Raw genomic sequence first — 23,642 nt, 5'->3', positions numbered from 1 at the left:
TTTAAGCTTTCTAATCTCATTCCTTCAACCAGTCAGACTGCAAGAATTGACAGGCACTGTCCGCTATGAGTGGGATTCAGGCAACATTTTTTGGCTTTCAATAGGGGTATTTTCTGCACAGTACAGGACATCTCCAAAATTCATCCCATAAGTTGCCAGAAACCCCTAGATCAGTACTCGTCCACCAGGTGTATAGTTCAGCAGTTTCTCACAAATGAAGTGTAACACTTGTGTTTAAACTTATGTCCGGCGTTTCCCACACTTTTGTTACTCTATTGTCATAATAAGAACACATTGAATTATTCCTATCCGCTGAAAATGGTTTAGACAGAAGCTTGAGAAAATGTCATTTGTTATCAACGTCTCCAAGCATAATATGTGTGGGGAGGGGAAATTGAGCTGCTGTAGTGGAAATAAATTTATGAATCAGATTAAATTTGGCACAAAAAGAGTTCATTACATGTAACACTGAATTCTGAGCGGCACCAATAGAAGTTTAAGAGTATTGCAGTCTTATACAAGAAATTGTTTCCATTCTTGTCTGAATGTCTACCTTACCAAACAAGGGCTTTCTGCTGCAATTAAGAAGGAAATTCACTCAAAAGGATACAGATACACCAATAAGAGGGGTATCTGAAACAAGTTTACCTTGATGGGGAGGACAACAAGGTCTATTCTGAAAAAAGTTGACAAGCTTGCCCGAGATGGAACGAGGCATGCACCCACCCATAGATGAGACCCAGCCTTCGATCCCGAAATATTTCTAGAATTCAAAACCCTGGATTTAATTTACATAACTTCCCCAACAAACAGTCTGAAACCCTATTTCTTCCACAAACCTAGAGTTCAATAAAGAATAGACTTGTGATGTAACACTTTTAATTAATATGGCAGTATTATTACAAAACAGTTCATTTGTATCAAAGTCCGACAAAGAAATGAGATCGACCTGCTTGAACATAATTCAATCCCAATATGGGTGCAGGATATTCTATCAAAATGTTTGCCCAAATGCAACCGCCCAATTAAACCTAATTTATAGAATTGTATTCAAGCAAACCTAATATAAAACCAGACCAGAGTCTCTATAAAGATATGGTTGAACACAAGGCAAGCGGGCAACAAATATTCAAACCTAAGCACAGGCCCCGTAGTTGTGATCAACCACTAGACATGACAAAGAATCCCATATATTATTCTGTCTCGGCTAAAATCAAACAAGTACTCGCAAGGTGCTTATCGGGGTGCGTCACCAGAATTATACAAAACGATGGAGATCAACGGGCACAACAATAATTCCAACAACTTCAGTTCATGACTGTCCATTATAGTTCTCAGTAATGCACATACTGCTGTTGATTTGGTGAACTGGCATTGTATTGTTGCGTCTGTTCTCTCTGAGAACTGTTCACCGCTCCAGACATTGTTGATTTCATCGCAGATCCAGCCATCGTGCCCGGGTGAGGGATTGAACCTCCAGTTACTGAAATGAGAAAAATGCCAGTTTCATAGGGAGAAGTTATTGTGCGTTTCATTGCTACAGATCCTGTCACAAGAAATATGGTGTCTGCAATTAAAGCATTCAATTTTGATCAACAGACCTTTAATTTGATTTCATTATCAGTTTATTTTTGTCATCAGAAATTAGTGACAACCTAATAAGGAGGAAAGTAAGGTACTGCAGACACCAACACATAGACTAGTCTTAGTGTCTGGGTTTTCCAGATGGCCATTAATTGGGAAAATGAAACATGGAACAAGTAGCCGCTTGGGATGTTATAAGGCAGTTGCATATTGCCTTTGACTCTCTCTCATTAAACAGCTGGTCATTCACGTGTCTGGAAAAAAGGCATCTAGTTGCTCTGAGATAAATATCCATGTCACACAAAGTGAGATTTTGCTTTTGGCTTGGCAAAATGGATATATAATTAGGGCACGGAAAAAGCAATTGCCCACCTAATACAAGCGCCCATGGGCGGACTGAAGGCCGGAAAGCTTTTCAGAACACCCAGGTAGGAAGCAAATAAGACATTTAACAACTTACGTAAAGGAACAACATTGCACTGAGCTGAAGGATAATTCTGCATTGTCGGGTCAAGCATTTGCTGAAAAATGTGCGAAATTATATTACATCACACTAGCAGTAATTAGTCGGGAAAACATTCTGAGATGTACTTATATTTTGACAAATTTTAGAAGTGTTTAAACTATTTACTGGGTTAAATTTCAAAAATATTATAATTTGAAATACACCCTTCAACAGGAGATGGTTGTCAAAATCAGAAAGAGATTATTCATATACCTGGTAGCATAGATTTCCTTGCTGTACATTGTTGCTAGGCAACTGTTGTTGTTGCTGTTGGACACCGTTGCTATCGGCATCATAAGCAGCTGTTCCTGAAACCATCCCTGAGCTGTATGGGTCTGATGGCGCCACCGTGTGATTCCCTATTACGTAAGGATTGGCAGATAAGGTGAGATTTTGATATTATTTAGGAGGGGAGCTGTTCAGATAATTTAACCAGGATGATTACCATTTCTTGATAAACATGCTACCAAACATTGTCAGTCCTATAAAATAACTTCACACACCTGGTGGTGCGGACGGCGACTGTCCATTGTAATGGAAGAAAGGATTCTTCAAATCCAGTGTGTTCTCAGATTTGCATCGGGTCGATTCAACCATTGCTTCGATGTCGATGTCATAACTTTGTCTGAAAATTAAACAATTTTAATTCTGATGTTTGATTCATAGAAATAGTTGCTTTACTCTCTGAATCACAATCAGAAATAAAAATAGGCAACTTACCTTTTATTCGATCTCAGGAGAACTTTTCCGACCAAAACTTCACCGGCTTTGATAAACAACGGAGAACGTAGAAGACATCGTACTTGATACCAATGTGTGAGTGCTTCTGTAGGGGCAGTAGAGAGCCATATCGTTGCTCTGTAAAATGAAAAACACGACTTGTTATTATGGAAGTCTGAAATAAAAATGATGACAGATAAGAGAACCTTGCTGCTGTTGTCCATTTACTTAACATATGGCCAGAACTTAAGGGAGGGGCAGAAATAAGTACGAATAAATTTTTCATGGGTTTTTATAATTATGATTATAATTATCAGTTTGAAAAGTGAAAAATATTATTTCACGCATCTCAACATGCAAAATTGTTTCCACTAAAACCTTGAATACTCACATTGTTCCCACAAATGCCATGTCAAACCAAAATGCAAGGCCATGTACCGTTCCTGAAGTGTGAGCAGTGAATCTCAATGGAATTTCAATTCTGTGCAAATCTTCTTCTTTTGCCGTTAAAAAATTGACTGTGTGTTTCACACTCTTTGCCATCAGTATCCGAACATCAAACGTATCGACAATGGGTTGGCGGAAATATTCGTTCACCTGTAACAACAAAACTGTCGGTTAAATTATCGCCAAAATTCGCTCCATTCTCTTTTAAGTCACCAAATTACATGGTGCAAATCCAAGCAGAATCTAAAGATGGTGGATATTATAAACTTACTGCGTCATCTCGCAATGGACTCAAATCAATGCCATGAAATGACTGCTGATACCAAAAGTTGGCTTTTGTGAATTGCTCCATGTATAGCTGCTCATCTGAGAATGGTGCAATGTGAAGATCACCGATTGTTGGAAACATCATTCCTTAACAAAGAATTCATTATTGAGCAACACAACAATTAAAGGTTGAGAATTCAAATTCACTAATATTGAGAGTTGAGATGTTTGAAGTTTCAATCGAATATTCAAACACTTGCGTACAAAATACCAAATTTTTTCCAAGAACTAGCTTTGTGTAATTTGCTATCAGTTCTTACCATTTGGTTGTTTCAAGAACTTCTTGGCATGAAGATATGTTTCCAACATTCGTTCATTGAACAGCATGTACCCCATCGGTTCTGATACGATCACGTCTACTTTCTCTGGAAGTTTGATTTCTTCTATTTTGCCAGGTATCACTATTATTCTACCTAACATCAAAGAAATACATTGTCAATACATCAGAGTAGAAAGTTTTGACTAAACCAACGAGTTTACATGAACACACCTGCGTACTGACTTCTTTGAACCAACTTCTTTGTATATTCAGCCATTGTACTGGCTTCCACCGCATAAACCTTCCGAGCTCCGGCTTGCATAGCAAAGAATGATAAAATACCGGAACCTGCCCCAACATCTAGGACGACCTGGTAAATGTGAATATTATTGAGCAAAAGTTCTTCATGTCTAAGCAGTTTGACCCAGATGCTACTGATAGGTTAGAGCGCGACCTGTTTGTAACAAATTCTACAAGCTAAATATTTGAAATACCTTGGGATAAAAAAAAATTGAATAGATTAAAAAAGAAAAACTGACCTTATCTCTGAAATTGATATAGTTTTGAAGCATAGCTTTCTGATATGTACCGGTCCGAATATAATCCTGCATCATGTTCTGTTGTTGCGAGAGGTAGCCATAAAACTGAAACATAAATGTACAGCCATGATTTAATTCAACCTAATAATGTTCCCACAGATCGAAACTAGCCTAACATGAGAAGAATGTGGATCATTCGCACAAATGCCTTCTACACTTGATTTAAATAATGATAGATTGTAGAAGTAGCTTTTGCATTCACTTTAGGTCACAGCTGGGTGGAACTGGAAGCCAATGTTCGGATTCAATACAAATTTACCTGGAAATACTGAACAGCTGAAGAATCTTCCGTTCTTCGATCAAACACAGACTGAGATTTGGAATTAAATTCAACAAGCGATGAAAACCGACAAAGTTCTAGAAACAAAGAATTATTTCATTTAATAAGAAATAAGATATTAACCCGGGGAGAGGGAAGTCGATAAGACGGCTCTCATATGGTGAACCACGATCTCTCATCTGGTTACCAGTTCATGTCAGGTATGGTATTGGATAGCCAGATATCAGTTTTCAGGAGCATGGGCTTGATGGGATAAAAAGTATAAGAAAATGTAAAAATTGATAAGGATGGACACAGAATGAGCCTTTTTTGTGTGAAAAAGTTTTCAATATTCGTGAGATTTTATTTCCACAAAACATCATGGACCCAAACCTTATGTTGGTTCAGTAGCAATATCTCTACTGAATGAACATTCATGAAGATTTCCCAAGTGGCAGATCAAGTATGATTAGAGCCCTTACCGTCTGTAGAAGGGAACTTTAACAGAACAGTTTCATCTCCATGGACTCGAATTAAATAAACTTGCTTTCCTGCGCAACAATTGTCGCTCTCTCGAGTAACGTTGCATTTCAATGCTGTTGTATTATCTGGTAAAAAAATATAAGACCTTCATATTCGATCACAGGGGGAATGGGGATGATTAATTAAACCACAGCCAGTATCAGTTCTTAGATTCTGATATTTCCTAACATTTGGTTCAATAAAACACTCCATTTGTCACTACGGCACACTATCCAAATTCCAATAATGTCTCGTCATTTGGTTCAATAAAATAAACACTCCATGTGTCTCACAAACGAGGGGCGTCTGGCACGACGGCAGATGCGTCATATCACACCATGCTTGTCTCAATAATAATCTAAATTAATCGTGGACGTCACGTGACAAAAATTGCCGTATTTTGCTAAAAACTCTCGAATGCCATGGTAGAAAAATTTTTCCTTCAATAAATCGGATCATTTTTTCCAGAGAATTGATGATGTTTTTGGATTGCGCTTCTTTGTAGTTCTTTTGCGCAACTTCATTTTACTGTATTTTTACAGATATTGAAAGACAACAATGTTCAGACGTCCCCCAAAAAAGGGGTGTTTGTTCATCGGCAAGATGGGATTCTCTGAAACGAGACAATGTCTTTCGATCTGTAAAGTGTGACGTAGGCTACTGTTTGTTGCAAAAACGAGGGTGTGTAACACGATGGCAGATGCGTTAGAACGAGTCATGCATGTATCTGTAATAATTTGAATCAATTGATTGCAATGTCTGAATGTGCATCACATGACTCTCCTGCCAACGATTTTTTACAATGAATTCAAAAATGTTACCCACCACTACTACATCCAAATGGACAGGAATTCTTCCATCTGTCCATAGTGAGTGATTTTGCAGTGTTTGATTCTGACTAACCCAGAAGTCAATACGGTAAGTTCTATTAGGTTGTTTCAGAATTTTGTGCCAATATGCAGGCGGGATAGTTGGATTGGTACAATCCATAACAAATTATTAATAGCTCTGGTTGAACAGCATCATTTACCATTATTTAATGTTACTGGGTATATGAACTTGGCATTTCTCAAGGATCGGAATCAGAAGTTGGATTATTTCTGTGATTAGCAATTTCCAGATTTCCTACCTTTGCTTCGAAGGCAGGTCACAAGAGCTTCTTCTGATACGCGTTTGACGTCAACTTTAACATTTTCTTTTCCTTTATTATTTTTCTCTTCCTCCCCCTCGACGGGCAAATATGACAAAACAACATTTTCGAAAGATATCGCGGTCATTGCCATTATTAAAAGTAAATCGTATTCTTTGACAATAAGTTAACCCGCCCTCGTGCTTCGTTGTTGATCCTGCCGTAAATAATATGACGTCATATTTGGTGGTGCAAAGAGGCCAAAAAAGACAAATAATGTTGTGTGCAATTTTAACTCCTGTTACGGCTAAACTTTTCAACGAATATTAGGACCTACATTTTATAACCAATACCTGATGTCATTCATTATATAACAAATCTCGTTCCAAGGGAATCAAGCCCACTGACACCCCAGGCACGGTACCTCTCCCGTTATAGGGAATACCGTGTTTCCTCGAGAATAAGACTGGGTCTTATTTCAGTCTTCTTCCGAAAAATAACGCTAGGGCTTATTTTAGGGGGATGACCCATATTTTCATCAGTATAAAATTACAAAGTAGAGAATTGCGAGATTTTGAAATAAATAAAATATGAAAAGCGATATCCATTTACTAATAAATAACAAGTTTTTATTCAAAATAACTGCAAAACATAGATCAGGATGGTTCAAACCCTGGCCAGTCGCTTCATTATCTGTGGCCCGCGTCGCATTCGGAAAGTATTATATAAATGCATTTCGTGTTGTTTCGTAATAAAATTAACCAGAAAAATCTTTTGGCATATTGTCAATTCACAACTGTCACAAAATATTAATGTTATAGCCTAACAATATAAACGGGATAGCGATCAGAGACCGTCGAGTTATTGATCTAGTGGCGTGTAGGATTTGCTTTGACTTAATAGCGACACCGCGTGTGGCATCACTGATAACTCGCTAATTATACGACATAATTCATCCAATGGACCTTTCCCCGACCTTTGACCCCCGGAAAATTCTCCCTATACTCTACCATTGCAAAATTTTCAGAGCTATTTTAAGAGTGCTTTTGCGAGTTGGCGCCTGTAAAATGGGGTATGTGTTTCAAACCATCATTATGATTCATCGCATACAACAATCTGTTTTTTAAAAGTACCGGTAAAGAATTTCAGGCTAGTCTATCACAGCTATTTTTACACTAATTTTTATTACCGCAATTAAATTAAAGCTCCTAGGAAGACAGTGTGATCATTGAATTATCTGATTTATGTTTAAGTTTCCTAAACACAACTGAAAACTAACGAATAGAGTTCAAAATCGCGAAAACGAAGTAATGTTTACAACCACGCGCGGCGGTGTGGCTCAACGGGCTAAGCGTTAGGGATACGCTCGCCACCGCACCTCTGATTACTCTGCGTGGGTTCGCAGGTTCGAATCTCATGCAGGGATGATTATGTGCGAGAGGATTGCTGGACTCCTCGCCGTCGTTGGGTGGTTCACGTAACCGCTGGTCGGTTACGGCTTCCTCCACCACCAAGTCCATGCTTCCGAAAACAAAACAATATAACTAATCCCATACCCGACTCGGAATGGTAACCGGACGAGAGGCCGTGGTTTGCCATATGGATAAGCCGTCTTATCGGCTTTCCTCTCCCCCGGGATAAATATGTAAATCCTATCCTATCCTATCCTAAATCTGTCTGAGTGAGAAAAGTGTCTGAGCGAATGCGAAAAGGGGGCATTGTTACGTCACTTTTTGCATCTTGCTGATTGGCCAATGTCACGATGTAAACAACGATGCTCGGGGAAAGGTCCATCAATCCAAATCAATAGGCCTCTGGGCTGAGAAGCGACTTGGAGTTCAGCAATCGTGTCGCACTCGCACATGAATATCACCAGCGGGATTCAAGTTAGGGAAACCCCACAGGGTACCGTAATCAGATTTACAATGACAATTTATGTAAAATAAATATTAACTTGTTTCATGACTTTTCTTTGTACGTTATATATGGCCAACCTTGCTTTTGATGGACCCTAGCAATAGCGTTATCACATAGCACTAGTGGGAACTACAGAGCAATAACATAACAGTCGCGTTGGCATTGTCAGCCCCAGCCACGGTTCCGAGTTTCTATCTTACAGTCTTGGATAGATAGTTAATTCTTTCGCGTAGGTTCTTCTTGTCGGTTTATCGTGGTCTATTTTATTTAAATAATATACGAACAAGCGGAATTTCATCAAGGACATGGGACGTCGAAGGTCTAAAAGGAAACCACCAGCGAAGAAAAAATTGACTGAAAGTCTTGAAACACATTTCACCTGTCCTTTCTGCAATCACGAACGTGCTTGTGAAGTTAAAATGTAAGTTTATATGACCTTATTTATTGATGCTAATTATAATATAGGAAAAGATGTTTATATGTTGCGGCTCCATCCTGTCATATGATTTGACCATTCATCCTAAAGCAATGCCAGAGTGTCACATGGAATGCATAGCCATGTATTCCATTCTATCAACACAAGTTTGATGCCCGAACGATATCCGTTCGTGTCTTCGTCTCTTTTATTTTGAATATATGTTTGTGTGTTGAATGTAATAAATAACAAATAATACATACAGGCGTATTCAACCATTTTTCGCTTTGACTTAACTGATCACCGTGTTGATTTTGTTTGTGATAACTTCTCTCTGTGTATCCGAAACAAACGACTGCTGGACTGGTTGTGGCTGTATAGTATGGTACTCTCTCCTTACCAGTCGTATAGTATGGTACTCTCTCCTTACCAGTCGTATAGTATGGTACTCTCTCCTTACCAGTCGTATAGTATGGTACTCTCTCCTTACCAGTCAGTGAATACTGCAATAGCAACCAGACGCAGAGATGAGTGGCTTAGATAAAAAGATCAAGATCACTCCGCCCTTTTGTACTGTTGCATTTTTTTTTCACAGGGACCGTGCTCGGAACACAGGAATGGTGTCGTGTACTGTTTGCATGGAGGAATTTCAAACAACAATAAATTGTATCCTTTAATTACATTTTTCATTCCGGTATTCTGAATGATCAGTTCATTATTTGAAAATAACCAAAGTATCTGAACAAATCATGGTGTGGGCAATATTTATAAATGTTTGTATAAATCACAAATGATTTTAGTTTTGTTAGATAATTGTTAGTGAACCACACCCTTCTATTTGATGATAAATTTAACTTATTGGTTGCGTATGATGTGGGGTGTTTAGTATGATGATTCATTGTAAATTTTGATAGCTTATTCATTATGGAAATTACAGTTAAAATCACAATGATATGTTATCTTCTATAGACAATAAAGATAAGTTTGTGTACGATTTTGCTGACATTTACTTTGCAGAAATCCAATAAAAAATTTTCTATGACTCTACAACTTCAGATCTTTCAGAAGCGATTGATGTCTATAGCGACTGGATTGATGCATGCGAAGCTGCGAATCAATAGAATTTGGAGATTTATTTATATTTTTGTAAAAGAGTGCAACCAAGATGCTGGATGTTTTAAATCATTATATAGACTGGTGTTTATCCAGTAGTTTAGAGAAAGATGCATCGATTCAGTGAAATGCAATTGAATTTAGGCCCAATGTAATTAGGAAATACAACAAATTAGAACCAAGACGTAGGGCGCCAATCTAACAATGCTTCCTACATGCTACAAAATCCATTGCATTTTATATTTGTTTTGTGTGTAGTGTAGGGCAAAATTACTCATCAGATATATCTTATCAGGCCACAGATTTCAATCCCCAGTATGTACTGAATTTTACTTGGGAATTTTTTTTTTAATTTTTTCGTATTTTTATGAAATTGATGATTTGTGTTTTATTGATGCATGAACTTGGCATGTTTTGATTGAGTTGTCCAACTGACTATCTGGTGTGGTGATCACCATTATTGGTTTGAAGACTATTGGTGTGACAATTCTGCTGTGTTATGGTTGAATTTTATCTGTTTAGTCTGGGCATCTGACAAAAAGGCACATCTGGATATTCAGTTCTTCTGTGCTTCCTATCAAGTAAAGTCTAATTTTTCAAAAAATTTCCATAAACTGGTTTTCAGTTGAATTCGCAAAACAAGTTTAGTCATGAGGAACAATATCAACTCTGTTTTACAATTATTTTGAAGTCCTATTCCTTACCTTATTGTCCGTGTTTTTTAATAAAATAATAAGAGAAGTATCCGGATTAATCTTGTAAATCTTACCACGGGAGCTGAATGACGTAAAATAAGGACATCACCGCGCCCCCGAGCATCCCTGCTGGGTAGAACGCTGTGATATAGGGCTCATGTGAGAATTCGAATTTCATTATAGTATGATGGTCAGTGCTCACCGCCTGATAATTGGTTTAAATTGAAACGTTTTTTTTTGTGGGAATGGTCGCAGCAGTCAACTTCAATTCTCTGATTTTTTATATGTTAGACCAGTGGTTCCCAACCTTTTTTACGTCGCGGCACACTATTGAGCTCTTTAAATATTCACGGTACACCTATCACAAAACATGGAAATTTCCTACTCATAAAGCCATTTTGCTGTGAAATAATAAAAAAACAAAGAAGATCAGATGAGGGAAATTTTATTCTTGTAAAAACAACATACCCTGTATTTAGTAGGTAAGAATGATAATGGTGAACGTTAGTGGGACTGTTATGCCTGTGGCCCTCCCATCCACCTCCAATAATTTCGTCTGTATTTATACACCTGTTGTTCCGCCTTACAAAATTATCATTTCCGAAAAGTGCGATAGTCGAGCGCGAACAAATGGTTAATAGTTACCGATATTATAACTGTGTCTCACAAATAATGTACACGAGAACACCTCACATTATTGTAAAAGATGTGCGGCGCACAGGTAATACCCGTCGCTAATACGTTTTGGTATTTTCTCGCCCTTCCCCGTTTACGTCACGCCCTTATTATTATCACAGGTATTCTCACTTTTGCACAACTTAATTCATTTTTGTTACAGTTTAATATGTTTCTCCCATTGCCAAAATCATTCAACGATGTTAATATTGCATTTCAATAATTAAAAATTATTGTTAAAAACACTAAATAGGTTAAAAGTTGTTTAAACAAATTTCACCACTGGACGTAACTTTTCACGTTATGAATTTCGTGCAAGGCCCGAGCATAATTTGATGGCAAAGATCATAGCATTTACTGTGTCGAAACGCTTATTCGACTTTTAACTCCGCCGACACTATCTGAAAAAGATAACCGTTTTTTGTGTTTGAGATACGAAATAATCGTCAATTCCACCACGCGAAATAGTGCAATTTACTAAAATTAATGAAGGTTTTATTTTATGCATCAGTGTTTGGGATACCATGCGTTTCGCCAGATTACTGGCGTGATTACAGATCGCAACGGTGGACAAAATAGAACATTTTTATCGAATCGAATATTTTTACCGAATTGTTGAAAATCAGGTATTTTTAATATGTATACAACATGCATCACGAACGCTAAACATTATAATGTTGGTGAGCTATTTCCACCCGTCCTCTTTTTTATTACAAGGACCAGTTCTTACGCAACGGCGAAGGTCGAAGTTTTGCTTTATATTCCTGGGAGAACCATGCGTTAATATCAGCGACATATGTTAAAGACAACTATTTAGAAGTAAATTCTCCTCTAATTTGTCGCTTCTGTTTGGTAGCAAGGGCCTTTGGTTTTAATTTTCGCGGAATTCAAGGGATCAGTTTAGTGACACCCGAGTTCTCAAGCAAAGCGGCCTAGGTACTGGATATATATGAGTAGTAACATGACATGCTAATACTTGAGCAGTAAGCAACACTGATAAGGCATGTATTGGTGTAAGATCATCCACGTTAGTGACACTCTGGCACTGCTTTAGAATGGCTGGTCAAATTTTATATGGCAGGATGGAGCCGCAACATATAAACATATTTTCCTATATTATATTTAGCATCAATAAATAAGGTCACAAGCTTCTTCACAAGCACGTTCGTGATTGCAGAAAGGGAAGGTGAAATGTGTTTCAAGACATGAAAAAATAGTCAAACTTATCACACTACATGGCCTCCAGGTGGCGCTTCACTATGGATTTCAAATATCTAGTTATATTCTAGTACAGGGTGGTCAAAACCCAGGCCCGCGGGCCACATGTGGCCCACCGCTTCATTTTTCTGTGGCCCGCGTCGGATTCGGAGGGTATTCAAAAAATCACATTTTGTGTTGTTTCGTCATAAAATTAACCAGATAAATCTTTTGACATATTGTTACATCAATAATGTCATGGAATTGCTAGCTGAGGTTTTCCGCGTCTCCTTATGGCCTATTTATATTTTATTGCAATTTGTATGTTTGTGCCTATTTTAAGTATGGTGGAAAATAAACTACTGATTACTGATTTCTAGCTGAGGCAACTAGCGAAGTGTGCTTGGCAGTCTAAATTGTTATCTGCCATTCTATCGTTTTGGTCGGGGATATACGCTAACAATTCTGGCATCATAGAAAACTAAAAATCGAATGCGGATTCTATTAGCATAGGTTGACTATGCCTGATAACTAAATACTAATGTTACGCTTAACAATGTAATTCATGCTGGGTGTTTTTCGCAACCAGTCTATATAGTAATCAATCTAGCAATATTCAGTTATATGTAAGTTATTTTGTAAACATGAGTTCTAAAAAAAAGCTTACGAATTCAAACGAATTTTTTGCTGGACGATATCACAATGCTTTTATGATATATATATCTGCAAGTGGTATCGGTGATGAAAGAATTAAATTTTAAACATCATTTTAGAATATTTCGAGCAATGAGCATTTTCCAAACTTAAGATTTTGCTTTAAAGCATTTACTCTCGCGCAAGCATTTTTTCCATTTTAAAGAGTTTAAAATCTTACACTATATGTAGATATAGAAAGACTTTTGCAGGTTGTGGCCCGCTAACAATGCAAAAATAACTTTGTGGCCCGCGAAGCCGACAACCTTGGACCACCCTGTTCTAGTATCCCTACCCTCACCGATTGTAAAACAGAACATAGGTAGGAATGAATATTTATTACCCATAAAATAAACAATCTGAGAATAACATGATAATTAAAATAAGATTTTAGAAAAATATATAATTATTATGCGTACGCCTGAGGTTAAAATTGGCGAATATTTGGGAATATAATGAGCTGCCCTAGACTTAGAAAAAGGGGTATTGTTCGTACATAATGATGTTAAATTCATAATTTCGAGCAACAACAGAACTTTGAGAAACTTCAGACACTTGAACGTTCAATCTACATTCGTTTTATAAGTTGACGGAGGGGCAATTGTCGTTGAAACCTATTTTATATCTGAGAATAAAAACATCGGAATTCGTCGGATGTGTCAAACAGGTTATGAGATCAACCCTGATAGCCAAAATTATTTGAACCCAGTGGCGTAGCATCCACCCCCAAACCCCCGCGGTCGCGGGAGGGCCCACAGCGCAAAGGGGCCCAAGAGGTTAGAATTTAGAAATTTAAGCCGCAAAACCAAAAGCTGCATTGCAAAACCAGTAATGCACATTCTACAACGTTGATGTTAGTTCTGCTCAAATAGTTTTGTTACGTAACTATGCCAGGTAATCGTCGATTTTCGGCGTCTTGTGGTTTGATCGCACCGGCAAAATTACGAAGGCTGTCAGAATGATGTCGAAAGCAAAACCTCTCAGTGGCACACAGAAACGCAGAAAAAGGGCAGAAGAGGAAGCACGTATGAAAAAAATAAAAGTAACCAAGATAAACATCAAATTTTAGGTTACCATTACCTTTTAATAGAGACATGTTGTGCTTTTTGACGAAATCAAAAAAGCGTTGTTTTAGCTTATGTCCGATAGTTTTTAAAGTCAGTTCCACGAAATATTTTTGCGGGGGGGCAGAGAGTCTTGCAGCGCCACTGTTTGAATCTTAATCATTTCGTATCCACAACCATCAGGGATGTATGACAAATTGTTTGCCACGGAAATCATAATTTTAAATAGGAACTGTGACGTCATGTAACGTTCTAATGACGTGATATGACCTGGATAAATTCTAACCCTTCGGCTAAATATAATTCCATGTCGACTACAGTAGTAGATATGAAGACAGCAGGTCGAATAACCATGTATAAACGTGACTAAGTTGTCAATTGGAGATTTAAAATGTAAAGTTTTGCTGCGATATGATGTGTCTATTGTTCAGTGACGTCATGGATTTATGACATCATCTTTATTGCCGAAGATTCCTTCAGTTTCAACGGGTTGACAGTGAGATTGGTGAATGTGTGCCCGAATCGAAACTTTTGGCCTGAAATGCAAGAATGGCATATTAAGTGTGACAACGATCGCAACTACTGTACATTGATAAAGTGAAGACTCGGCGGTTTGCGCTAAACGATGGGAGCACGATTGCCGCTGTTTACCCTGCGAATCCCGTGGAAATGATTATGTAGGACAGGATTGCTGAATTCCTTGTCCTGAGGTGGTTCACATGGACGCTGGTCAGTTACAACTTCCTCCACCATCGAGTCTACGCATCCGAAACAAGAGACTAATCACATACTCGACATGAACTGAACTGAATTTCTTTAGCGTCAGTGTTAAAGACAGGCTTCACAAATATTATATTATAACCTCTCATCGCACACTCACACAACCGCTGAGATCGCATTTGTGCAAATTAGGGCTCAACCAGTAAATTGTAATCACAGCTGTCAAACTGTGGTGCTAGAGTTCTATTTCATATAACTCACCTGGTACGTATCCTCCATATCGCGGAATGATTCCTGAATCTACCAGATAAACCTTGGGCTTTGACGTCATCAATGGTGGGCGTGGGGTTCTTCGTTTATTTATGACGTCATGCGACAAGGTTTTGTCCTTTTGTTCCTTTGTTCTAGTTAAGTCATCCGTGAACATTTTTAATGCTTGATTGGTCACAACAGGGTAGCTGTTTCCCGCCAAATCTTTATAGAAAGGCACGTGACCGGCGTAACCTGTAAGTAAGACCGACATAAGTTTTAAACAGCAAATTATGTAAAGCAAAGATGACAATATTTAAGCAAAGTTAAAATATCAGTAGCTTAAAAAAATAGTCCCACATCAGCACACCAAAAAGCCTCCGTACAATCGGAGGTACATGGGGATGGCAACTAGTATTCGTAATCTGTTTTACTTTATAACCCGGGCCAGATTAAGGCGGTAAGAGTCCCAGGCTATTCCATTTGTGCCCCCTTCCAAAAAACGATTGCTCCATCGTATTGTATGAACTATAAAATTCTTTAATTTTTAAAAGAGGATGCGACTCAGCTACAGTTTCGCTTATACTTGCCAGTCATGGCGTTCCATTATTATAAGTCGCAATTACTTACCGGACTTGAAGTATTTCTCCGGATGTGACGTAGGAAGAAAGTATGGAGAATCATGACGCTCAATCGCACTTTCCGACATATACGGCGGTAGAGAGTTACGAACAGCTCGTAGAGGGAGTTTGTGTTTTGTCCCGAGCATCTGTAAAAGGAGAAGGACTGGATTGGATAAGACTGATGACAATCATGAAATACATAGTTGAGAGCAAGGTGGGATCTCAGTTCGCGAATTTGCCATTTAATATGCGGCAGAGTGAAATCTATAGGCTAATAATATTCGGGTCGCAAGACTTACACGTTCTCTTCAGCTTATGGCTGAAATTTACTCGAGATGAAGAAATGAAAAAATTTGAGGGAACAGATTTAGGAGGTGGAAATAGAATCAGTCAGATGTTTAGGCATAGAGAGGCGTGTCAGTTATCCTGATATGAATAACAAGAGCGCAATTCTCAAATAATATGGACACGAAAATCAAAACGAACTAGTGGGGATATATTTTACAGTAGACTACCGGTACCGCAGTCTTCACGACTCCGCCTGACTATAAATCAAGAACGCGGAACCGCCACAAGGGGCGCAGTTTTATTTTGATTACGTCATCGCACATAAAAAAAACGAATCACGTAGAGCCGTGAGAAATATTCAAAATAAATAAAAGTAATAGCTTACTATCGGTAAATACAATCCTCAACCACTGAATTGGTTCAGTAAACCGATTTTATCATAACAACAACAAAAGAGAATTCTAACAACAATAAAATAATAACAAGACGATCTGTAAGTATCCTTCGTGTCAAAAATGTCTCACATTTCTCTCGCCTGACAACATCTCTCTAGCATATTGCATTTTCATCGTATCTGCTAGTGCTCTCCTGCGCCCCTGGTGGCTTCTTTGGTCAATTGAGAAATCCTTCAAAGCGTCGTTGCAGATATTCGGGAAAGTTTTTGCGTGATACGAAGAGAAATGAGATTTCGGAACAAAACCTGAGAATCAGAAAGCTTGTGTCACATTTAAACATTTACGAATAGACAAGGATATACGGTACTCCCGAAGTATGTGAACCATGATGGCGGACACCGGAACGTAGTATGTGTACTAGGTTGGGGTCATGCCAAAATTCCAGGTACAAATACTACGGGAGTCACTTGGTTAGTCCCCGAACTCGTAATAGAACTAAAATGGGGAAAATTGCAATAAAATTATGGCCTAACCCTAACCCCGTACACATACTATGTTCAGGTGTCCGCCATCTTGGTTCACATACTACGGGGGCGCCGGATTTCATCACAGTAAATATATATACAAAGAACATACATCGTCGGTAGTTTCATCGTATGCAGGCTGGACGTTTTCGAATACCTGACGATTTCAGAATCGAATCAAATATTATTTTTGAATCGAATCTAATATACTTGGAAGATATTTAATCGAATGCTATTATTTATTTGTAATGGGTTCTTCAGACATAAATCACTGAAAAAATATAGAATCCATCACTCAATCAGTTCTTTGAGCGTACACACACAATAAGAAACAAGTTCCATTAAGAACTTACTAGGAATAAATAGTCGTATGTCAGAATTGCATTTTGAAAATATGACTTCAATAAACAACAAAATGGCGGCGATTCCAACCTTTTTCTAAACCGATTCGAATAATTTGATATTCGATTAAAAATTCCTAGCTCTTAGGTTGGGTGAAAATGATCGAAACATAGCTCACGTGATAACAAAGATATCGAATCGAATTGTTTCACACTAAATTGACAACCATCAGTATTGCTACACATTGATGACAATCCACACCCCTAACTATTAATGGGAAAATCTGCTCGCTGACTCAAGAATGGTTCATATAAGTTTTGTATGCCTTAACCCTGACAATAATGATACGATCAGATTACAGACAATGTATTTTCTTTGCGGTGGCCTCATAGGCAAGCATGTACAATACATGGGCCAAGCCTGAAAATCCCGATTCACCACTGGGCCATACTTGAATTAACCTAAATAATTTGTCACTGTGAGTGAAATCAATGGTCACAATGTGTTCTCCGAACAAGTCCCGTGCAAGTAGTCGCTACTTGCAATTCTCAAGGTTAGAAATAACAATTATTGTTCGGCAATACACCACTGATCCCAATAGATAAGGGTGGGAGGGGTTGGGTATCAGGAACGCGGATCTAGCGCCATCGATATGTGCATTGTTCTGAAATATCTTTTAAAAAATATGATGATATTCAAGTATGTCTGAGCATCGAAAACAAATAACTGGTTAAATATTCCCATACCAACATGGACTGGTAACTTGACGAGAAGCTGCGGTACGCCACGTGATTGAGTCGTCTTATCGAATTCCAACCCCAATCACTGGCCCAATCACTGGCTCCGTGTCCAGAAATCCAGACAAAACTAACCCATATATCCGCTCCTCATATCCGGTTTGTAAAGCTGATCTCCAAAGTTTTCCCGCCTTCCGTTCAAAAGTGATTTGACGTTATAATTGTCATCAGCCAACTGAAACGAATACGTCAAATTAATTACCAGTTACGGAGAATGCTATTTTTTTATAGCAGTTCATTACAGTTTTTGCTCCAAACAATGCTTTGGGATATTATGTTCAATTTTTCAATGGCTTTGTCGCTTCACGCAGCAACCACGAGCTGCCCTCACGTTCCATAAATAGTCCGAGACAGGTCGATCACCGAAACGGATAACACTGGGCAATCATCCGTGACGTGACAGAATAAATAGGTCTGGCCATACTTGGCTCATACTAGGTGACGCTCAAACGGTTAGGTTTGATCAATACATGAGTAATTTCCTACGGCTTGAATAGCAATGAATAGTTCGGACAATTGTCCATTATGATGAATTTGATATCATAATTCAACCATTACGACTCATTTATTGTTACGTCATTATTATTTGAATTTTCGAATCAAAATAGGAAGCATCACATCCATAAAAACCTTTTCCTCTTTGATAGAAATTTATGTGTTGTGGGATAGGATAGGGAAGTCACATCACTTCCTTTTCCTATTCATTTGCTCGAGAGTTTGATCGAAGCAACCTAGTGTTCTTCATGATTCAGCCACATTATTTATAGGAAGTCTCCAAACCAGACCCCATACGAAATCCCCTATACAAGCGGTCTCTGATATCTCGCGTTATATTAATCACTTTTAAAAAAGCTTCATTCTTGGTTCAAAATATTGCATTAGGAGGGAATATTTAAATTTAATGACGTCATATCTGCTGATGTCAAAATTTCGTCTTGTTTGATTACTTTCATTCGATGAAAGTTTCCCAATTTGTTTTGATCCGCCCGGAATCCCTTCTCAAAGTTTGTAATCACGATCCTTACCTTTGGTACTTCGTGATATCCAAGTGCAACAGTGTGGGCACGAGGGGGGTCAATGGGTCGCATGAGATCTCCCACTGCTCGGTGAGGTCCGGCTGACATCAGTAAACGATTTGTTGTTACGCCGAACGTATCTCCACATTGGTATTTGTACTGGTGTTTGTGCCCTACATATCTGGAAAAAAATAAATTACTAAACGGTGAATCTTTGTGGAATCTATATGTGAGGACCTAATGGACAGTAATTGTTCTTTGTAGATGCAAAGGGATGTTATTTTGTTTTTGTAAACCCTGATTCAAGGCCTGTACAGGGTTTCGTACCTACAATGCGGGAGCCTTGGTTGGAGTGGAGATGCGAAACAATTGCTTTGTGGGTAAAGCAGTGGCGTATCTGTGCAAAACGGCGCTCATGGCAAAATGCCCCCTTGATCGTTGAATTTTCAACTACTGTTGTTGAATTGAGATACTCGTACGTTATTATTTAAGTGAATATACGAGATTCAATTATTTCCAATTTGGAGTTATTCTATTGAAACATTTTACGCTTAAAACTTTTCATCTTTGTTGCGCCCCTGTCCAAACGGCGCCCATGGCACGAGCCGTAGCTGCAATATCCTAGATACGCCACAGGGTTAAAACAATAAACTTCAATCATGTTGGCGTCTCGATAGCCTATCATTTTACCTATCGTATAGGTTGTGTAGGCAATGCCACACCATGAAGATTCCGTTCTTTACAGAAATATTATCTCCTATTTATACAAATCCTTTTGTGAAAGTGAAAGTGTGAAAACTTTTCATGGGTAGTATATATTGCTCTAGTTCCGGAATCAATAATTTGGGGAAATAAATTCCACTTACCCTGGTATATGATACGGCTCCTTCGGTGCCAGAACACTCGCCCTGATGTTTTGGTGTTTGTCTTCCGGCTTTAGAATTGACATTTTGCGTTGGAAAGATTTCTGAAAAAAAGAAAATCGGAGTGAAAACTATTTTAAAGATTTAGTCTGACTATGTTGAAATCTGAAATAGCCTCATATTGCACTGGAGAACTAAATATGAACATACGCTCATAAATATCATTGTTCCAGGAAAATGTGTATATGGCCACCAACGAACATTTCTTCCATACACTGTTTTGGTTTGGCGGAATACGTGAGGATTAGATGATCAAGTGGACCTAAAATCAGTCATTTCATTTCGACGGGCCAACAGCACAATTGCCTTGTATTTTGGATGCGATTCGCTACTGAATTAAACCTTACATCTTGGATTAAATACAATCCCTCGTTTAATCGAAGCCTAGTCAGTCAAAATACAAGTACACAGAAGCAAACATGTGTTTTATGTGCGGCCACACTTGGCGGCGGTGGTTTATTTCTTGAAATCAAAACTACTTGATCTTACCTTGTGTTTATTTTTTCGCCTCTTCTGATCAATCTATGCCATATGTTCCTGCCTGCATTGATACTACAATAAGATCTGTTGGGAATAAAAGAGCAAATTATCCCATGATGTACATCCACCTTTTCCCGCGAAAAAAGGCTCTGCAAAAGCGACCGCTGTAAAGTAATGAGCTAACTATGGTTTGAATCGCGGAATTGAGCGATTACTACTGAGCGCCAGAAATAATATGGTTCGAATCTGCCGGATTTAAACATACGGAACATTTTTTTTTGTTAAATTTCTCTTCTTCGGCAATGCGCAACAACAGTCAGCCAGAGAAGTGGCTTTTCATGCTTGGCCATGGGAAATCTGGTCGAATATACATCACCTAGATATCGAGAAATTTCACTTGTCTCGAATAAATCAGTTCGTGAATACTATCCATTAACCTCCTAGCAAAGTAAATAGCCAAAGAGCAAATTATCACTAAATCCTCCACCAAACGGTAGTGAATGATAAATGCGACACCCTATTCTCGCACATTTTTCCTTCCCATCCCTGCCTAGCATAAAGCGCCGTTTTCGAAAATGTTCGTACCATCTACCTCATACGAAGGTTCTTGCACATACCTTCTGCATTTTCCTAAAACTTATGTCATGTTTTTTGAGCGGAATAAATGACAGAGTGAACCAATAGTCGCTTTCCTTTCTAAAATATAAATCCGAGAAGCAGAGGAATGGATGAGAGTGGATTTGTAAAATATTCAATTCTGTCTAAATAAACTATCAACCTATAGTTCTAGGTGTCGTTGAAAACTCGCATGAATAATGAATGATATAATTTTAAAACGCTACCTCTTTCCTCGCAGTGTTTATACTTCTATAACGCTGTTGGGGCGACTTGGGCGGTAATCGCTTATTTTAGCAATGTCGACATGAACATATTTCCGGTTCGGAGTTTCAAACGCACCACTCTACCACCGCATGATATTTATTACATTTAAACTAAATCTCACTTTAGCATTAAAATCACAATTGTTGCTTTCGTTCATAGAAAACGAATAATTACTATCTATCGCGAAACTCGCAACACGCGCGGACTCCTGCGAAACCCATCTAATAAATCCCGCCTTATTATTATCGCCCCCATTGTTTATCATAATGAGAATTCTTGTTTCCATTGTTACAACACACAACCTTCCAGCCTCGTATTACTTTACAAGGTGACAAACAATGGGAAACACAGATCGGGCGGGAGAAACAATAAATGGGTCGGGACCTCGCGAAAAATATAAAAGACTTTTTGTTGTCAGCAAAATTCGGTGTTCCTATAGATCCAATCAATGAGTGTTCCCAAATTCATCATATGAATATTAATATTCTTTCAAAGTGACGAAAACAATGGTTCTCTTCAAATTTAAAATAAATGACTATATCGTTGCTTGTTCACTGCCTTGTTTAGAGCTTAGACTGACAATATGTGTTTTAACTTTCTCGTTCACAAGAGAAAAGTCCAAAATTAATAATAAGAATGTCATGAATATAGCGGAAGCGTAATATATTTTAAAGATATTCGCGTATAAAACTTCGAGTGGAAAAAGCTTTCATCTCATTAAAGTTGACAACGCTTAATCCCTATCCACACGAATCGTCAAACAAAGGCGATAATGAAAAATATTGCTTCTTCAACTAACTCGGGCCGAGCATGATTGACAGTAAATCTCAGATCTGAAAGTGCGTATCGTCAAATTGAATCCGAATGGGATTTCTCACTTCAATGCTGCAAAAACATAAAGTAATATTATTGTCTATTTTGTTGTAATTGTCAATATTTCCTGCCCGACTGTCTCAGTATAAAACCATTCTTCGTCGAGTTTGGCATATGTATAGCTCGAGCTACTTGAACACTAGTCACCTTCGTCTCATATGTGTCCTTATGTATTGTAATGTTTGTTTGAATAACTTCGAATTGTAACTAATTTCTCTGAATATTCCTAATAGTATGGCCTGCACTTTCTCAACTGAGGGCTTTGTGTTGTAGAACAAGTTTGCAAACATAACAATGTCAAATTAAAAATGTTTCTCCGACGCGGAGATAATTTAAGAGCTCGCTAAATTAAGTTACATGTCACCATGGTAACGAACGTATCCAAGCAACGCGGTATGAGAACTTTACAACACTTGAACTAACGATGTCCGTCAAAATCGTTTTTCAACATTTTTACTGATTTTGTATGAAACGTTTCCTCGTTTTGATACTCTTCGATAATTCATACTTTAAGTCAGCCCGAGGCTCTTCATTCCAATATTTTACGAATTTCCGAATTTCAGCAATAAATGTTTTTCCAAGAAAGTTTGATCATGGTGTTTTACTGGCCGATCTAATACGGGAAGTTTTAAGTCAACTGCTCGCATGTATCCCAGTCAATAAGGCGATATTTTTCCCAGCTTGGCCTGTAGCAACTATTCTCTTTTCACTGGTCAAGCTTTAAATCAAGCATTTCTACTCTCAAATGATTTCTACGAAACATATTGTCCCATCTTTCAGAATAATCAGATCTGTCGCATTTGAAAGTGCAATTTTCCGTTTGATGTGGTAACAAGGAGAAATAACTCTAACTGTAAATGTATCTTTTTTCACTTGACTTTCTTTAAAGTAATAAGCAAATATACTGGCATTTTTCAACTGCTTTGTTCTCGTTGGGAATAATAGAAATAGTGGTTTAATTATGATTTACCTTTAAATCATAGAAAACTCTATATGTTTTTCAATATTGTTTCGTGAAGCACCGCAATTATTCGCAGCTGCCAAAAGCTTTCCTGCACTTGAAATTTGACAATTTTAATCCTCGGCAAATATTCAGAGAGAGATCTTGTAACAACTCGTGGTCAACTGGTTCGTCCATCTTCGTGTGACGCGATAAAAACAATTCAGTTATCAAGAAGACTAATTATTCAGCTATTCCTCTCTAAATTTTCTCTTCGCATAGATTCTAATATCTTAAGGTTATTCAATAAAAATTGCCATGTTGGTACGTCATATCGATGGGTGAGGGGCTTTCAACTCGTCTCTTATTCCATATTCCAGCATCTCTGCTATCGCTCAACCAATGAGAATTGTCAATGCGATGAACAATTCGAGTGCGGCTTCCCACGGGGAATCTCTCTGTAAACTATA

General features: G+C 38.1%; 3 protein-coding genes across 3 annotated transcripts; 1 reads left to right on the top strand and 2 right to left on the bottom strand.

Moving 5' to 3' along the window:
* Positions 1–862: 862 nt before the first annotated feature.
* LOC120334862 (histone-arginine methyltransferase CARM1-like) lies at positions 863–6,588 on the bottom strand. Its single transcript, XM_039402378.2, has 13 exons — positions 6,352–6,588; positions 5,183–5,308; positions 4,701–4,798; positions 4,382–4,486; positions 4,074–4,212; positions 3,844–3,996; positions 3,528–3,670; positions 3,201–3,406; positions 2,810–2,947; positions 2,593–2,714; positions 2,303–2,448; positions 2,045–2,105; positions 863–1,483 (listed from the first exon to the last, which is right to left on the bottom strand). Exons 1-13 carry the CDS (start codon positions 6,503–6,505, stop codon positions 1,335–1,337), a joined length of 1,740 nt encoding a protein of 579 aa, XP_039258312.1. The 5' UTR covers positions 6,506–6,588; the 3' UTR covers positions 863–1,334.
* Positions 6,589–8,428: 1,840 nt separating this feature from the next.
* On the top strand, positions 8,429–10,540 carry LOC120334868 (transcription elongation factor 1 homolog). Its single transcript, XM_039402383.2, has 3 exons — positions 8,429–8,689; positions 9,279–9,349; positions 9,740–10,540. The coding sequence occupies exons 1-3, from the start codon at positions 8,574–8,576 to the stop codon at positions 9,802–9,804; spliced, it is 252 nt and encodes an 83-aa protein (XP_039258317.1). The 5' UTR covers positions 8,429–8,573; the 3' UTR covers positions 9,805–10,540.
* Positions 10,541–13,381: 2,841 nt separating this feature from the next.
* LOC120334936 (ciliary microtubule inner protein 2B-like) lies at positions 13,382–20,641 on the bottom strand. The gene is made up of 8 exons (XM_039402453.2): positions 20,487–20,641; positions 19,941–20,041; positions 19,084–19,255; positions 18,134–18,233; positions 16,525–16,700; positions 15,720–15,858; positions 15,102–15,344; positions 13,382–14,656 (listed from the first exon to the last, which is right to left on the bottom strand). The coding sequence occupies exons 2-8, from the start codon at positions 20,021–20,023 to the stop codon at positions 14,565–14,567; spliced, it is 1,005 nt and encodes a 334-aa protein (XP_039258387.2). The 5' UTR covers positions 20,024–20,041; positions 20,487–20,641; the 3' UTR covers positions 13,382–14,564.
* Positions 20,642–23,642: the final 3,001 nt, after the last annotated feature.

This window comes from Styela clava, chromosome 1 (genome assembly GCF_964204865.1).
Source record: "Styela clava chromosome 1, kaStyClav1.hap1.2, whole genome shotgun sequence".
Classification (NCBI taxonomy): Eukaryota; Metazoa; Chordata; class Ascidiacea; order Stolidobranchia; family Styelidae; genus Styela; species Styela clava.
The sequence above is the reverse complement of the archived record's forward strand: the minus strand, read 5'-3'. Positions and strand labels throughout refer to the sequence as shown.

Bases quoted from the DNA above. Each gene is read 5' to 3' on its own strand.
- LOC120334862 (XM_039402378.2), bottom strand. From the start codon at position 6,505: ATGGCAATGACCGCGATATCTTTCGAAAATGTTGTTTTGTCATATTTG. The intron at 4,799-5,182 runs GTAAGGGCTCTA...CTTTGTTTCTAG, and splicing joins AAAGTTCCCTTCTACAGACG to AACTTTGTCGGTTTTCATCG. The intron at 2,449-2,592 runs GTGTGTGAAGTT...CTTACGTAATAG, and splicing joins GTCGCCGTCCGCACCACCAG to GGAATCACACGGTGGCGCCA.
- LOC120334868 (XM_039402383.2), top strand. From the start codon at position 8,574: ATGGGACGTCGAAGGTCTAAAAGGAAACCACCAGCGAAGAAAAAATTG. The intron at 8,690-9,278 runs GTAAGTTTATAT...TTTTTTTCACAG, and splicing joins CGTGCTTGTGAAGTTAAAAT to GGACCGTGCTCGGAACACAG. The intron at 9,350-9,739 runs GTATCCTTTAAT...CTACAACTTCAG, and splicing joins ATTTCAAACAACAATAAATT to ATCTTTCAGAAGCGATTGAT.
- LOC120334936 (XM_039402453.2), bottom strand. From the start codon at position 20,023: ATGTCAATTCTAAAGCCGGAAGACAAACACCAAAACATCAGGGCGAGT. The intron at 19,256-19,940 runs GTAAGTGGAATT...ATTTTTTTCCAG, and splicing joins GAGCCGTATCATATACCAGG to ATATGTAGGGCACAAACACC. The intron at 18,234-19,083 runs GTAAGGATCGTG...TATTCGTTTCAG, and splicing joins GATATCACGAAGTACCAAAG to TTGGCTGATGACAATTATAA.